The 17954-nt window shown below is 36.4% G+C and overlaps 1 protein-coding gene across 5 annotated transcripts in view; it reads left to right on the top strand.

Annotated features, from left to right (window-relative positions):
- CDIN1 (CDAN1 interacting nuclease 1) overlaps nt 1-17954 on the top strand; it is a 206956-nt gene that overhangs the window by 123081 nt on the left and 65921 nt on the right. Inside the window, exon 11 of one of the 5 annotated variants that reach the window (XM_034661196.1) lies at nt 8860-12178. The exons of 3 other annotated variants lie outside the window; for them this stretch is intronic. In XM_034661196.1, coding sequence (XP_034517087.1) covers nt 8860-8881 — 22 coding nt within the window. In that variant the 3' untranslated portion in view covers nt 8882-12178. One more of the 5 variants, XM_034661194.1, reaches the window with a different exon arrangement.

Here is a 17954-nt window from a genome sequence, read left to right as displayed (position 1 = left end):
GTTAACCCTTCCTACTTCTCCTTATATATTCCTGTTTGGCATCTTCTTCCCTTTTATCACTGGCAGCTTTGCTAACCACCACCACTTACACATTTTAAATTTAGTCCTGTAGCATCCCTGATAGCTCATTCCAAGTGATCATAGATTGAAAATTAATGCAAAATTCCTTTATTTAGCACAAAGAGGGTTTTTTCATTCATAGAGCTCATCAACTTATGTAGATGTGAGTCTATCATAACCATCCTGGATACCTTCAGCTCTAATACTTGCAGAGCACTCTATATTGATCATGAAGGTGGTAAACATGAAGTCATTGGTTGTGAGCATAGGTCAGGTGTAAAACCATATTGACTTTGCACTAGGCTAAAATTTTGATCAGCTCCAGCTGGCTTTCATTATTTTAATGTAAAATGAATACCTTTACTACTACCTGTTCCTAATGCAGCATATTCCAGCAAAATGTCCATCAGTAGTAGCATAGATATATGACTAAGTTCAGGAAGTATGTATTAAGTTCCTTATGCATTCACAGCATGCAAAGGTAAGCAAAGCTTCATCCTGCCTTCAGGGAGTTTAATTCAATCTAATTGGGAAACAAAACATGTACATGGATCACAAAAATAGCTAACACTGAGCACCAGCTATGTTCAAGGCACTGGCTTAAGCACTTCTGTGTATTATCCTCTTTGATTCACATAAGAATCCTTTTTTTTTTTTTTTAAAGATTTTACTTATTTATTTGACAGAGAGAGACAGCCAGCGAGAGAAGGAACACAAGCAGGGGGACTGGGAGAGGAAGAAGCAGGCTCCCAGCAGAGGAGCCTGATGCGGGGCTCAATCCCAGAACGCTGGGATCACGCCCTGAGCCGAAGGCAGACCCCTAACGACTGCGCCACCCAGGCGCCCCTCCACATAAGAATCCTATGAGGGAGACACTAGTATTTTATCCCCATTTCATATGAGAAAGGTGAGGCACAGGGAGTTTAAGTGCCCATATCAAGGTCATAGAGCTGGAAAGCCAGGGGAGACTTTTTGATAGAAGAGTAGCATGACTAGGACCTAACTTTAGGATGGATGTTCTGGGAGCCTTGCTTTGAGTGGACAGAAGCCAGAAGTTGGGGATAGAAACACAATTGCTAAAGTTGTCTGTATTGAAATACTCCATTAATTCCCAAATCATAATGGTGGGTGGGAATGGAAGAAGACTAGATAGATTTACAGAGGTGACAAAGACAGAATTTACAGAATTTGGCAAGTAACTAAATGTTGTTGTATTGGGAGGTATGGTACAATACAATACAATATCAAAACAACTTCAAGGTTTTGATATTGGTGGTGTGGAGACAATACTGATGCTGTTAAAGAATTGAGAGTGGAAAATAATCCAGGTTCGCAATAACTTCAGGTGTGATGTTTAGAGATGCCCAAAGACAACTGGCCTGTAGAATAGGAGTTCAAGTGATGGATCAGAGATAGGCAGGATTTAGAGATCATCCACAGTAAATAGACAAAGTGGGTTTTCATGGAGGAGTGTAGAGAAATGCCCTTTTCTATGGACAGGGAGAGAAAGCTGTGATATAAAGACATCCATAATAAAGTTTAGAGAACTGATGAACAATAAATATTACTATTAGAGTGAATAAAATTGTTTCTACATTTATTGACTCTCAACCTTCATCTCTTGCATTTAACCATTATACAGTAATTTTAGTCTAGTTGTATTGAATCTGATTGTTTGGAGTATTGATGGTTAACCTAACATCAGTTTCTATCATGAGTTATATGGGTTTAGAAAGTTGTACCAAAATGTAAAAACCTGGGGCTTTTAATAATCACACTTGAAAGAAAGCTTGGGAGTTGCATTTGTCAAACAGCTAGGAAAACCATTCATGCATACCGCCCGTCCAAAGCTCCATCGGCAGCCCAAATGTAAAGAACCGAAAGGTCATTCTCCTTCCCACGGTGTGATGTTTGTTGACGTATTTTGACACGCCAGTACAACCCTGAAAGGATCTGACCTTCCTGAAGTACTGAGGGACCCAAGTTCGGTTGGGTACCTGACACTGCCTTGCTCTTTCTGCCTTTCTCCTCCTTTACAGATGAACACCAAATGAACATAAATGATTGCTTTTTAAGTTTCTCTAGTCCCTTTTCTCAGTGACCATCAAGCCAAAATCTTAGTGGGAGCTATTAATGCTTTTAATCAAAAGAAATTAAATTCACTTTTCAGAATGATACATGTGAGTGGAGATTGTTAATCCTTGAAACAGAAAAATGAAACAAATGAGGAGGTCTCTATGCTATAATATGTTTTACAGTCTTTATCTTTGTGATAGAAACAATTTATTGGAGTTCGAATGTTTGAGGATTACCTCCAAAGTGCAAAATTAATTTACACGAAAGTAAATCTTAGGTAGCTTTTGAAGTAGTCGCCTCATAGGTGATATAATGTGTTAAGAGGTTGAAGGGTTAGGTGGAGGCCAGAGAGCTGTCAAGAGAATTTTCTGTCGTGTACGAATATGTTCTGTGTTAGATTTATCTACTGTGAAGTGGAGCTTTGACTAGTAACCCATATTATTTCTTAATGCCCTATTACAGCAGTGTGGGGATGAGGATGGAGAGAAAAAATGTTTACCATTAATGAATTTCCAAAATATAAAATAGTAAGCTAAATGCTTTTCATCAAGAGTAGCTATTTAGAAAGGTTTTCTGCTATCTCCACAACTAGTAAATATAAAATAAGTGTGACAATATTCTCCTAGCATTTAAACTGCACTCTGCAAATTGTGGATGATTTTATGTATTTGTCATAATGTTGGAGAAAAAGGAGTATTCCAGTGTTTTAGTCAAATGGTTTCCAGATGTGATAACTGTCTGCTAAATGAAATTAAGGTACGCTTGTCCAAGGTAAATATTTAGTGACATAACCTAAAATTAGGACTGAATTTTTTCAGTACTTAGTTGTTTCACTATTCACCTATTTTGCATAGTACCTGAACTCTCCAGTAGCACCCTGGACATCACCATACGTCTTTGTTTGAATTGTTTCTCTGTTTTCTCTTCCCTTTCAGATGTTGTCATGTCACTGGAAACCAATGCCCAGTACTGACAAAGCACATTTAGCTCCTTTCTAGGATCCCAGAGGCTTCAGCTCCAATTTCCTGGTATTCCTTATTCAGATTAGACCTCTAAGTTTGTGTGCTATGAGGACTGACAGCCCGGATCCTGCTCTGCCTGCCCAGGGCCTGGTCACACACACACTCCATACTCCAAAGCCTGGCCCCCTCCACAGGCCCGACCTTTCAGGATTTTATGTAATTTTTCATTGACACTTATGTCTGACATTGCAGATGTACTTCTCATTGTGGAGTCTTTTATCTACATCGGAATAGTTGAAAACCTCTTTTTCCTTAACTATTACATAGATTAATTCTACTTAACAATGACAGGTTTTCCTGCTGAAACGCAAGTAGCCAAATCCTTTTCTCTTTTCTAGCCATTCTCCGAGTAACATTTTAACCCCCCAGTCCGGCATGCAGGTGCACACATGTGCACATGTGCACACACGCACCACTCTCACTAATTGCTTGAGTACACAGCAAATCCATTTGAGATGACAGCGAAAGGGTTAAGTTTTGACAGTCTTTTTACTGGGCTTATTAGTGACTTAATCTCTACACACTTCTTTCCTCCAAATTCACCGTGAGGTACATACACAGGCATAAATTAACCCAGTTGTTTCTAATATGATGGCATTCTATATGCATCTTTTCCCCAGAAAGTACACTACAAAGTTGTGTTGTTTTGCCAGGTTCCTGGCCTTCTTTTATAAATTCTTAGTAAAATTTCTTGCATTGTGGTAAGAAAAAATATATATATTCTATCAATTATTTTAAAAAGCAATAATTCATTATAGTTGATCATAAATGTCAGGAAGCAAAGACCCAGCTGAAGCATTTTGTCACTAATCATGCTGTTTTTCTTCTAATTAGTTAATTTACATTTTGCAAATTAAGGGTAAAATTCAGACAGAAGATAACATCATAGCTTTAACTGACCTATATTTGTATCTGCCAAATTTAAGTTAATTAGAAATGTAGATGCTGTTTGTTTTATCTGTCAGAAAAGCTCATCTTTTTTCTTAAAAAAAAAAAAGTAGACACACTTTTTTTCCCCTCAGCATTTATCATCTAAATAATAGTCTTGCCAAGATGGCAGCCTCATAATAAACTCTTTTCAGTGGAGTGATGGGTAATGAAGCTTGCTTGTGAAGGCAGCGAAAAATGTTGTCTGGCCAAATGCATGAATATGATGGCTAGAGAATCAGTGGACTTTCTCAGTCATCAATCTTTTTAGTAGCCTCTTATACATCTGAATATTTTGATAGATGATCTAATAATTGAGTTATCTATCTTTCTAACTATCAGAGTTGCATAAAAATTATTCTCACATGCTACTGAATATTAAATATATTAGGCATTCAGTAAATTTTTCATAAAAGGGCCAAAAGGTGAAAGATTTTTGTTATTCTATAAATACCTCTTAGTATATTGAGTGTTAGGCTCTCTGAAATAGTCAACCCTTAATTCCCTCTGTGAGAAGTAGGTATATACTTAAAAAGGTGGACATCCCTAGTACAAGTAGGGCATGTAATAGTCACTACAGCTGGTGAAAAGTCAACCCTGGTGAACATATGGTCACAGCTCAGTTGTGTAAAGTGGAATGAATGTCCTTGCTGGCCTAACACCAGTGGCACATTTAATGTGGCACAGGATTTCCAGACAAAGAAGCACAGGTGATGTAGGTGGCACAGAGTGACCATATGATTTTGATGTGGAAGATCATTTTGAGAGGAAGATGATCCTACCAGGAGGGGAAACTTCTGCCTACCTAGCATTTCAGCTGGTGGCCCCGAACTACTCCAGTATTCTCTTAGTGCATAAGTAGTTCCTTCCCCCAGTACGGCTTTATATTGTGTTGTGTTGTGTTTTTTGTCCTATACTCTCTGTGAAAAGCTTATCAACAAGTGTGCTCCCCTGGGATTGAAAAGCAGGCAAGGACAATTGGCAGGAGACATTACCAGATAGGCTTTCCCCTCCCCTCTGCCCCTACTATCCACATCTTCAAGGTGATCTAGCTGTGATGACTTCCCTGGAACCACATTAAAATCGTCCTGCCCTGGAAGAGCAGACATTTGTTTGTAAGTGTGAAGGTTTACCAATCCTGTGCATCTTGAAAGGCACGCAAATGAGCAGGGCCTTGTAAATTGGATTTCTATTAGCCAGTCCTGATGGTAGCTCTTCATCAGTGGGATGGGAAGAAGTGCTATCAATAGCTCCAGCTCTAAATATCTTTTTTTTTTTAATGACACACTTACTTTTGATCTGCCTCATCCAAAATGGCGATACATGCTAAAATCACCAGAATTAATTGTGTTTAATGTTTTAAATAAACCTTAAAATATGGACATCGGCTATTTTTACATGCTTTTCAACTTTGAAGAGCATTTGAAACAACAGAGACATAATGGTCAGAAACAAATATGTCAAAAATGTCTTCAGCTTGCTCTCCTTTCAGTTCCTCACATTGATTTCAGCTCACGGTTGTGCTATTTATAAAAGTTTGGAATGATAGACTGTCTTTCTCTTCATTTCCTGGATTGAAAATAATAATTGAGAAGGATAAAACCAATTGTGGAAATCCCTCTACGGCTTACGTCTGAGGAATTATTCCTGTCTGGTAGTTTGATCTTTTTTTGGTTTCAAGAATTTTGCTTCTGTAATTTGAGGTTGGGGGAAAAGCATATTTTATTGTAGAAGCTACAACTGGAAATTTTAAACTCTTAAGTATCTATTTAAAATTATATATTTAAAGCTATTTGAAATAGCCATATTGGGGAAGTTTAGGGGAGGGAATAGTCTTTTCTTAATCAAAGTAGCAAACATCTGTGTTCTTTCTAGTCTGTCTTTTGATTAGCATGGCCTCATCCATCACTGGTCTTTGATATGAACACCAAGAAGTCATGTCCTTTTGTTTTAAATGATAAATATGCCTTTGTCATGAATACTCATAGGCAACCCAGGATTTACATCTGAATTGTCAAAGTGTAACTGCCCAGCTCCTGTGATGAGTAACATTATTAGTGAAATAAAGAAGTTTTTAATTTGTCATGGATAGGCCTTAGATGGTGACATTATGAGACTATGTGGGTTTGGGTGCTAGAAAAGTTGTCCTTCCCCCACTATTTTTCTAAGATTTGTCATTTATCAACAAGAGGCAATCTGCCGCAGGAGGCTGTCTGTGAACATTCTTACTTTAGTGCCATTAGTCTGTCTCTGTAGGTTTTATTATTTAGGCTTGATGGCCAGTAGTTCTTATCAAAACTAATACTATTTGAAGTAGTGGGTTTCTGGTGGTCAAACAACCAGTATCAGGATTTGTTCTGTCTGGCTATTATTGCCAGAGACAGTATTTTTTTAAACTTTAGCTTTATTTCAAGGTGTGTCAATTCTATTTTCTAAACAAGTTTCTGTGATATCTTTGTCTCTAGAAAATCACATCTACTCAAATGTATTTATGTATGCGCTGCTTCTGTAAGCACATTGACATCCGCATAGTATCTACCGGCACAATCTTGTGTTAATCACCAGACCCTCAGATGGTCAAGTTCGACCGTTGTATTTGACTCTTTTACTCAGAAATTAGGACCATTAAAATTAAAAATACTGTGGAGTGTTGAACTTTCCGGTCTGCAGTGTAAAAGAAGATTTCAACTTACATATATTTGCCTTATTTATTTCTCCATTATTAACAGGCAAATATTTTGATTATTTTAAAGTTTCATCTTGTGATACATGTTTAGATTGTTCCACGCTGGTGATAAGTATTTCGTTATAACTTACATGTAAAAGGCATCCCACGGAGATTTGGTATTTTAACAAGAGCTTAAACAGAAATTGCATTACCTTTTACATGCTTTGTCTTTATAACAGCAACACAATTGTTCTAAAGGTAGGAAGAATAAGAGAAGTTTTCATTTTGTCTTTTTCAAATGAATTGATCTCTCAAATAATCCAAAACAACCCTTAACTTAGAACGTTGACATTTGCAGGAGAGTGAAACTATATATTTTAGTTTGATTCATTCTCTCTCCACAAAATTCACTTTAAAATGGTTTCATCATTATAACAGCCCCACTTAAATTGTTTTATTTGTAGTCATATTCCTCACCCCATGAATGTATTAATCTTGGATTTTCTTTGACTGAGTCAGAACTGAAGTGTAGCAATTATTTTTTGAAAAATATTTTTTGTGATGAATCACTCAATTCTACTCCTGAAAACAACATTACACTATATGTTAACTAACTAGAATTTAAATAAAAATTTGAAACATGAAAAAATACATGTATCGTTTGATTGCCAAAAAAAATTTTAAGATAAAAAAATGTACTTGGTTAGAAATTAACCCTTATCATCCAGGGATTTTCTGTATCTTTTTTAATCTTAGTATTTCCTTGGTCATCTATTTCATGAAAAATGAAGTCTTATTGGTGTTTGTTTCCCAACAGAAAACGATCACTTAGTGACTCTAAAGCCCAGCCCCTCACTTTAATTGAGATTTTTGTACTGTAATGTAAGTGTCTGAGTTTTTGAGACCCTAAGGCTTTCACCCAACTTGAAGACAATGATGCCAGTGAGCTTCTGTCCAGAGTTAATCAGCTGCAGAATTTGTAAACTGCACATGTGTCAAAGTTGAAAATGTTAGCACTCTAATAGAAGCTTGAAAAGGTTAGATCTGATAAAAGCCGTCAGCAGTTAAAGAAAGTGATTTATGGGATTGTAATGACACAAAATGCCTCATTTATCACTCATCTATAGATAGGTTAAGGTTCCTGTGTCATACTTTTAAAAACTTGACCACTAAGAATTGTCAAAATAGGTACTTAATTGCCCTTCATCCTTTTCCTTTTGAATTTATTTCATTTGAGTTTGGTAATTTTATCTACGATCACTTTACTGTCGTTCACTTCATATGGTTCCATTTAAAGTCGTTCATATTTTGGATTTTCAAAAACTGTACATCACTGATCTTTTTGAAGTTTTATTAGCTAAAGCTGTTGCAAGGAAAGACTCAGTCAATCTTATATATGTTAATTTACTTTTTTGTTTATCACGAATACTGTGGAGATATATGAAAGTTTCATTTTCTCTTTTCAAACACTTGTAATTTTCATTAGCATTTTATAATCCTCTAAATTTTCTATATATCTCTCCTTAAAAAGTACAACATTAGATTTTAAAAGACAGAGCCATCAATTGGTTTACCGTCCTAGTAACTCAACTTAATATTTAAGCTCCACACAAATTAAATTTAATGAAAACCTGCCTGTCTGCTTAAATGATCCTTTTAAAAAAAAAAAAAGGAGGGGGCAGCTAAAAACAAAAGTTAAGAGACATGCCAGCTTTCTTTCTTAGGTTGATTTAAAAGTAATTATTTCTTTATACATTCTAAGAAAAGTATTTGTAAGGTTGGAATTGCTAGACATTTATTTGCTTATTTGATGTCATTTAATTTATGCGTAAATATGTTAACACTGTTACATAAAAACTATTGTAGAAACTGCCAATATATCAAAGTAATTTTATAAAGCACACATTTTAGGCAGGATTATTACAGTTTCAGGCTCTCTAGTATGAAGGGTGGAATTGTTTAATGGCTTTTTGGAAATTATTCAGATCATTAAATAGGCCTAAGTGTCTCACTGTTCCCCCCCTTTGCCTCCCTATAGCCAAAAATTAATTTGAAAATTTTGACAGGTTTCACTTTCTCAGCTGTGCATTATACTTTCTTCAACAGGGACGTCCCAGGTTTAATTTAAAAAGAAGTCAGAGCAGTTTCTTCAACAAGGCAAAGTCATGAAAATAAATGGGAAAAAGAGAAACTGCCCTAGGAAAGAGAAACTTGAGACATCATAGCCAGATGCAGTTGACCTTGTTGTACCTCGATTCCATCAAATGGACTATTAAAAAATATTTTTTTTTAGACAGTCATTGAAAGTTGAATATGGATCGGTATGAATTCTTAACACCAAGAAATGACTGTTAATTTTGTTAGGCATGACAGAGCCATTCTGGTTATGTAAGAAAATGTCCACTTTTTTTTCCCAAAGAGATACATATGAAAACATGTAGGGATGGAGTGACTTAAGAGCCTGGGATTTCTTTTAAAGTTCAGCAAAATAAATACAAAAGGTGAGAGAGAAATTTAAAGGGGGAATATAAGATCTGCAAGATGAATATTTAGTGAGGGAGTTAGTTCTTTTTATACATTCCAAAATTTTTATAGCAAAACCCAAAAAAGTCAGGGAGATTCTTAGATCAATCTTGTCCAAAAGTATTCTACAATTATAACATCCTACATTTTCTAATATTTTCTTGCTGCCAATCTTAATTTAAGATGACACGGTAAATCTAAAAACGATTTTTTTTTAAATTTCCAAAGTTTATTCAAAAAAACTCATCTCATTGGCTGAGATCAAATCCAATTACAATATTTTAACACCCGTTAGCAAGCCTGGTCTCTTCTGATATAGTAAAGGGCTAAGAAATTCTGCACGTTGATTCAAATATGACAGAAGTATTAGCATACTTCTTTGTGCTCTGAAAGTGTATAGCTCCTAAATGGTATCGTGAACAATTTTTGTTTGTTTAAAGAAGATCATAATAAATATATAATTTCTGTTCTGTATTCCTCCTGGCAAACAAATATTAAAGCATTTATAACTCTTATATTTTAAGCTTTGTTTTTTATCATTTTTTACGAAAGCATTTTTCTTAATTTGCAAATATAGTTTCCCAACTTAAGGAATATCAAACTAAGTGTATGTCTTTCTAGATGCATCTTTGTTCATAAAAAAAAATATGTACATTTAAATTAAAATCTTAATTCTTCTATGATTTTAAAAGTTTGTTACTTGGTTATCTTTAGACTTGTAGGCAGTATTTTTATTTTTTAAACAACAACAACAAAACAAAGCCCAAAGATCTCAAATGCTTAAAAATTTACATTGATTTGAAGAAAATGTGTTCTTAATATGAATTTATCATTTACCCTATTTGAATTAAGGGATAGTTAACCAAATGTATTTTTCTATTTTTATAGATCATTTACATTTATTAAGGCAACATAGGAAGCCCCATTTCAACTGAACCTTCCAGAGATTAATCATTTTATTTTAAGGAGTTTTGTTGTTGTTTTTTCAAATCCCCTGATTAGAAAAAATTTGTATCGTATGTGTTTATATAATCACAGGAGTCAAAATTGTCTCGATCTATGAATCTTAATAGTTTGCTCTTGTAACAACTATGAGGAAATGTATTAAAATGCCTTAATTACAGGGCAAGAAAAAGAGAAAGCACAGTCTTTTGCATATGATCTTTCAATTGTTCAACAAAGGATAAAGAAAGCATTCAAGCGTGGTTTCAAGAACTGTCAGCATTAAGAAAACGCAAGGTACTTTGTAGAGCCTTAAAAACCTTTCTGGGAAATAGATTTAATTAAAAAGTAAAATAGACTTTTCATTTTAAAGAAATCTTTAAAATGTTATAAAATTTCATAATGTTAATATATTAATAAGGGTATTATCTTCTTATCCCAGATGAGAAAAAGTCATCCATGAAGCTATTATATTTGATTCACACAATGGTGGATCCTATAAATATTTTTCTTTAGGTTTGATTTAAGAGTGAGAATTATAATGCATATTGAAGTATATAATAATTTTAAAAGACCTTCTCTGTCTGATTCATATATGCTGACTCAATCTCATCTGTAAATTAGGAACATCTAGTAGTCTGCTGCTAGTAACAGAAGTCCTTTTGCCAACATTAAAGTTCAAAATGACCCAAAAAATTGATTTTGGCCCTGTTTATCTTAATTAACATGTTCAAATATGCATTGTTCCCTGTTAGAACAACACCAGTCCTCTGTAGTCAGTAGAAGAATTTCAGAGGCACCCTGTTCCTTCCCTTTAACTTGTACATTAAAACAAAGCAAAAGACATATTTATTTCCCATTGAGTTGAGTCAAAAAGCCTAATTAACAGTATGTCTCCGAGTCGCGTTAAACTAGAGAAGGTTAACCTGACTATGTGATAAGAAGCTGTGTATAAATAACCCCAGCCTGTCCTTTAGAGCTTAGCTTCAGCCAGTTCTACCTCTGTCAAGGTTTTGGGAACTTGTCTGCTCTTACCAAGCCTGCACACGTCAGTATTTTCTGGCTACTTCCAAGCGCCAAATGTATTCACGTTTAAATTGTCTTCATTTCAGGACGCCTCATTCAAAGACAGATCAATCTCAGAAGGTTGTGTTTTTAAGTAATTACTTGTTCATTGAGAAACTGTTTCCGGACCAGTGTTGTTATTTTTGCAACTAGTCATTGACCAATGTATTCACTGTTCAACGTTAAAAAAAAAAAAAAAAAGATTAATTCGGCAGATTATTTAAGGACCTTATTAAAATCTCCAGTGCCTAGGCTTCTGTTTAAAATGACACCGTAGAACAACAGATGCATAGTACAGAGACTGGTTTCCAGTTGAGGTCACAAAGATGTAGCCACTAAAAATGTCTGCTCCGTGTTTCCATTAACTTGAGTTTCTCAGTTTAAATTATTATTCTGCAAAAGATAGCGTGAACTACTTTGTTCCTAAATAGTCATACAGTAGATTGAGTAGTACTTGAAGATTTGTTACATTTTGAATGTGGGAAAAATAATGCCTCTGTGTGATAATGAGTATATGATTTGCATGTGCGTTGTGTAATTCACAATATACATATGCATTCATCATGTTATTCTTTGCAATATGATGAATTATGTCAGTTTATTGCATATGTCTGCATGTACCTCATCTCTTAATTAAAGCATTAATCACTAAAATTACCAAAGATACATGGTTTTACGGTACTTTTAAAATTTAACGTTGATCTTTGCATAGTAATACACATATTATTTCTAATTGGTAGACTATACTAAGACATTTTAAGTAAGGATTTCTGTGTTATGATTCTATCATATCAATTATCTTAAATATGCTTGTCTTAATATATACTTACAACATACTTTTTAACCATTTTAAATCATTTTTATTTGAGATTAATTTCCTAAATCACTTGAATTACCAAAGACATACATATGTGCATATATATATGCATATTATATGATCAGCTTTAAAGCCCAAAAGACTATATATATGTCTTTCCGTACTTTCACATTTTAAAGTTGATCTTTGCATAGTCATATACATTATTCTAACTGGTAGACTGTGATAACACATGTTAAGTGAAGATTCCATATTATGATCCTACCACATCAACGTTAGATATTTTAATATATATTTGCCCCCCCCTTTAGCAATCGTGTTGTTTAATAATTCTTTCATTCGAGATTCATTATACTTGATGTTACTTTTCCAGCACCTGCTATTATTTATTTATAAGTAATAAACACTTGCTAATCCTGTGATTCAATCATTTAGAAATCCATACCTTCAGAACAGAATAAAAAATTGTGAGGCTTGGAGGGAAAGATTTGGAGGAAAAGATACCACCCAAGCACAGAATTAAGCTGTTAAGACTTTGGTGTTAACAAAAGAGGGAGGCAAGGCACATGTTGCCGCATCCCTGCTCATTAACCCATTTAACATTTCTTTGCACAAAATTTTACTCACTTAACCCCTAAACTATTACTGTAACATTACCACCATCTTTCTTCTCAGCCCAAGACCTTGTTGCATGCTTCTCTGAGAAGAAAGAGGCCTCCCACGCATGACTTCTTGAAGCTACCCCCATTTTTCTCTCTGTTTTTGCTCATTCTCTCCCCTTATGTCATATGAAGAGGATTTCTGATTCCTTACTTCTTCCTTTTCTTAGTTTTCCCTCTACCCCAGAATTCCAAGTTTTGGCCATGTTTTGAAAGTCATCCTTGCTTTATACCCTAGAGCTACGAACTTGTTTCTTTCTTCCCTCTGTCACCCAGCATCTTGATATTTATTCATCCTGGCGGCCTCTACTTTCACACCCATGTAATGCTAAAGAATTTGACATCCTCCCTTGTTTTCAAAGCCACTGAGGCATGTATCTGATTTGATCCTGTGTACCATTGTCCTGGCAGGGACTATCTGGGATACTACCTCCAGCATTATGAGGTACCTGTGAACACATCCTCTCCAACTCCCTTTTCTCCAAGGTGTCTCTTGTGTTCTGCCCCATTATTGTCTGGGTCAGTTAGTTACAGTCCAATTAGTTACCATCCAATTAATGACTGTCCACTCCTGGTAGGCAGTTATGGGATCAGACCACTGAACAAGTCATTTGGGCAGCCCTAGCCTGCTTGAGTCAGACAACCATTGCTGAATCAGTCCATTGTATTCAGAAATGTAAGGTCTTTTAACACAAATGGGAAGACCCATATTGATGGCTCCTTGAAACGTTATCTTACTTGATTTCTAAGGCACCATATTCTCCCAACCTTGGTGGTCATTCCTTTGCAATCTCCATTCATGGTCCCTCCTCTTCTACCTGTTCTCTTAATGTTGGAGGGTCCCAGAGCTTAGTGTTTGGTTCTTCTCTATATCCTTTTCCTTGTTTTTTTTTCTTCCAGCCTTATGACTTTAAATGCCATCTGTATACTAATACTACTCAAAGTTTTATGTTTCCATCCCGGACCTCTCCCCTGAACTTCAGATCCATTTACCTAACTGCCTATTCAACATCTCTACTTGGATATATAGTAGACATCTCAAACTCAGCATGCCAACTCTGAATTCCAGATATCCCTGAAGATTCCCCCACGCCCCCCAGTTAATGATAACTCTGTCCCTCTATCCTTAGAATCATTTCTGTTTCTTTCTCTCACACTTTACTTCTGATCTTTCTGGAAATTGTGTTGATTCTACCTTCAAAAATATATGCAGAGTCCAACTATTTTTCACTCTCCTCTCTGCTACCACTTGGTCCAAATCACCGTCATCTCTGTCCAGGACTGCTAAAGTACCTTCCTAACTGATCTCCCTTTTCCCACCCCTACCCTCCTACAGTCTTTTCTCAACATAGCATCCAGATCACCAAATAAAAGTCAGACAATGTTAATCCTCTACTAAAAAATCTTGCAGGGGTTCCCCAGTTGACCCAGAATAAAAGCCCAAGTCCTGACATTGGCCTTCACAGCCCTGCACGCACCCTCCAGTCATTGCCGTGGCTTCATCTCCTACCACATTCCTCCCATTCTGCACCAGCCACCCTGGCCTCTTTGCTGTTCCTCTAGCTAGATGGGTACATTTTTGCCTCAGGCCCTTTGCACTGAATGTCCCCCTTGCAAGAAACACTTTCCCTAGATACATACTTGGTTCAGTGTCAAAAGTCAGATGCAGTGTCACTTCTGAGGTTTACCCTGACCACTCCCCCAACAGGCTCTCCCTTCCTTTCTGCCTCTGTGTCCCTCCATAGTCCTTTTCACCTTCTAACACGATCTGGACTATCTCTTATTTGCCCCACTAGAATTAAAGTTCTTCAAGGGCAGGGATTTTTGTCTGTTTTATTTACTGCTGTATCCCTAAGACTAGAACTGTGCCTGGCACTTAATAAAGCTCTTAATAAATATTTGCTGAATAAATGAATAGGTCTTTCTTGAACTAGCATGGTGTATTTTTAAATGTAAATATCATATATCAATGTTAATGGCACAAGTTGTTCATATTATCAGCATTCAGTTTCCTGAAGTTTCTGACACTTGGAAGGAAGGTGTCAAATCTAATGTATTTGTAAGCGAAATAAAGAGTTATCAGTCTTTCAGGGTTTATAGTTTGAAGAAAACAGGCTATCCCCTCTCTCTGTTGCTTTTATTTTACCAGGAAGCTCTCTGCCGTTTGGGGGAGAAATAATGCCAACTTTTAAAAAAGAATTAGTGGTATTGTTTCATACACCATTAGTAGGTTTGGAGGCGATATTACAATTAATTTATCAAACCCTTTATGAGAAATGCACACTGTGACACTTGTTAACTATTACTAGCGCGTATCAAGCTTCAAAATTAATTATGCAAATATTCCAAATGTTACCAAATTTAAAATAAAGCAGAAGATGGGATCTTGGAGCCAAGTGGAAATAAGTATGCATCCTCCTATTTCCATTTTGATTACAGAGAATTATACAAAACTATTTCATTGAATTTAAAAGATCCATAGTGTTGGCCCTCTCTGCACATATCACAGCCAACAAAAATTGAGAAATTAATATTCCAAATGAAATATCATGCAAAGTCTTATTCTTTTTTTAAATTTGATTTGAATATCCATCTAAAGTGCTATATTTACTATACAATCCACATTTGTTAGCAAAAATAATTATATTTTGTGTGGGAAAAGAATTTGCTTGGGTCAGAGTTTCGCTGAATACTATTGGCCGAAAATGCTTCCCCAGAAACGGTTGGGTGGCCAAAATCTTTCCCAAGATTTGGGAAAATGTTGCTCACTACCTTAGAATTTCAAAGGCTCTGAGAAGTTCTATAGCAAGGAGATTTGTGGATCATCATTAATTTTACATTTCTTAAGCTTATTTGACCAAAGGATCACCTCTTGCATATAGTATCTGTGTCCCCTTTGGAATACCCTCTTGGGAACTCGTGTGGGTCTACTCATGGGAGGTAATAATCAAATCAATGGTGGGATTTGAGAGAGGTGGGGAGAAAGGAGGTGTGCTACTGCTTCTGAGCTATCTCCAAGGACGTAAATAATACATCCAGCAGGGACCCTAACCAGCCATCCTTCTGAAGGTTGAGAAGCCCAGATGGCATCCACTTGGACCAGAGGTCGCAAAGTGAAACGTTCACAGGGGGCCAGGCAGACCCCTTAAAGGGAAGCTCTGTTGAAGTTGAGAACCAGTAGTGCTTTGACATGGAGCAGCCAGCACTCGTCTCAGTCTACTGTGGCCATGTAGGTGTAATGGGCCCAGTATGGCCAGATCTTCCTATGCATCAATCCATATTGAAAGTTCAGATTTTTATGTTCAGTCTCCTCCATTTTTTTTTAAAGATTTTATTTATTTATTTGACAGAGATAGAGACAGCCAGCGAGAGAGGGAACACAAGCAGGGGGAGTGGGAGAGGAAGAAGCAGGCTCATAGCAGAGGAGCCTGATGTGGGGCCCGATCCCACAACGCCGGGATCATGCCCTGAGCCGAAGGCAGACGCTTAACCGCTGTGCCACCCAGGCGCCCCTCCTCCATTTTGAATGATGTTAACTAATCCCATTTTTAAAAGAACCCTGGAGGCCAAACAAAATACATCGCAGGACCTCTCCCGGGGTGTGACTTCCACCTTAAGAGGAATTGGCGAAGCAGCATTAAAAGGGGAGGCATGTGGGGTGACCTCAGATGCACTCCTGCTACAGACATGAGATCCTTGTAGAAACAAAATAACCTTACCTTCAGTAGTTTTGAGACTGGAATATTTCCAACTGGGTCTAAATCTCTTCTGTCTGAAAAACCTTAAGGACCCGTTTATTTCACTGCTTCATCAAATAATTATGATGATAATTTAATATTTGTAAAGCATTTTCGCAGTTTACAAAGTCCCAACATTGAAAAATAAAATGATGTCCTCTAGGTATATTAGTCTGCTACGGCTGTCATAACAAAATATCACAGACTGGGTGGTTTAAACAACAGAAATTAATTCTCTCACAGTTCTGGAGTCTGGAGTCTTGAGATCAAGGTGTAGGCAGGGTTGTTTCCTTCTGAGGACTGTGAGGAAAAGATTTCTTCCAGGTTTTTCTCCTTGGCATGTAGATGGCTGTCTTCCTGTCTTTGAATCAGCTCTCCTCTGTACATTTCTGTGTCCAAATTTCCTCATCTTATAGGGACACCAATCTTACTGGATTAGGGCCCACTCTAACGACCTCATCTGACCTAATTATCTCTGTAAAGATCCTATCTCCAAATAGGGTCACATTCTGAGGTAACGGAGATTAGGACATCAACATATGAATTTTGGGGGGCCTACAATTCAGCCCATAACACCAGGAAAGAACTTTCTAGAAAAAAAGGACTCTCAGTTATTTTGTTTTGTTTTTGGGGTATCCGAACATTGGATACAAATTGTAACCACAAAATTTTATACTTAAGCCAGGAAATTTTTTTCTGTGGATTGAGAGGGAAAGAGTAAATGAAACCAAGTATCCAAAGTTTTATATAGTCACCCACAGAAAACAGCATGTGTATGTGAGAGGTACTAGGAAAGGAAGGATTCAAGCTATAGATCCATTTATCTGAACCACTGTCAAACACCCAACCAGATGAGACAAGTTGGAACACGTATCTAATAAACATGTAAATATAGTATGAATGGAATACTGTGATCCAAAAAGAGAGATGAAAGCTTACCATTAAATGTTCTAATGCATAAATGTTCTTAGGATCTCTAAGTTTATGCAAGCAATTCATTTTTCGTTCATGTTTCGCATTATTTTCTCTTGTTTTAGTGTTCCTTCATATACAGGAAAACAACACCAAACAAATCACTACACTTTCAGATTTTTAATGGCCAACATAGAAAGAAGGTAACAAAACATAATCTTGAATTCAGCATCGATTATGTAAACTTTTTTCAAATCAGCTTCGATTTCAGCTTTGTTTTCTGAGTTCCTTGCTCACAATTTTCTTCCCACCTTCATAGATTTCTGAGACCCCAATGTGCTTGAGTTGAAACATCCTTCTGGAGCCTTCCTATTGTTTCTTTCCCTATATGGGATAAGTATTTCCAAATACGGACTAATTTTCCTTCAAAACTGTAGCAGATTGCTAAAATTCACTCATTCACGTAGTCATTCGTTTATTCCTTTCACACATGCTGTGTGCTAGGTTGGTACTCAGGTAGGCATGAAGGATCACATAAGCATGGCT

The sequence above is a fragment of the Ailuropoda melanoleuca genome, chromosome 5 (genome assembly GCF_002007445.2).
Source record: "Ailuropoda melanoleuca isolate Jingjing chromosome 5, ASM200744v2, whole genome shotgun sequence".
In the NCBI taxonomy this organism is placed as follows: domain Eukaryota; kingdom Metazoa; phylum Chordata; class Mammalia; order Carnivora; family Ursidae; genus Ailuropoda; species Ailuropoda melanoleuca.
Note: the sequence above shows the minus strand (reverse complement) of the source record. Positions and strands in the feature narration are given on the sequence as shown.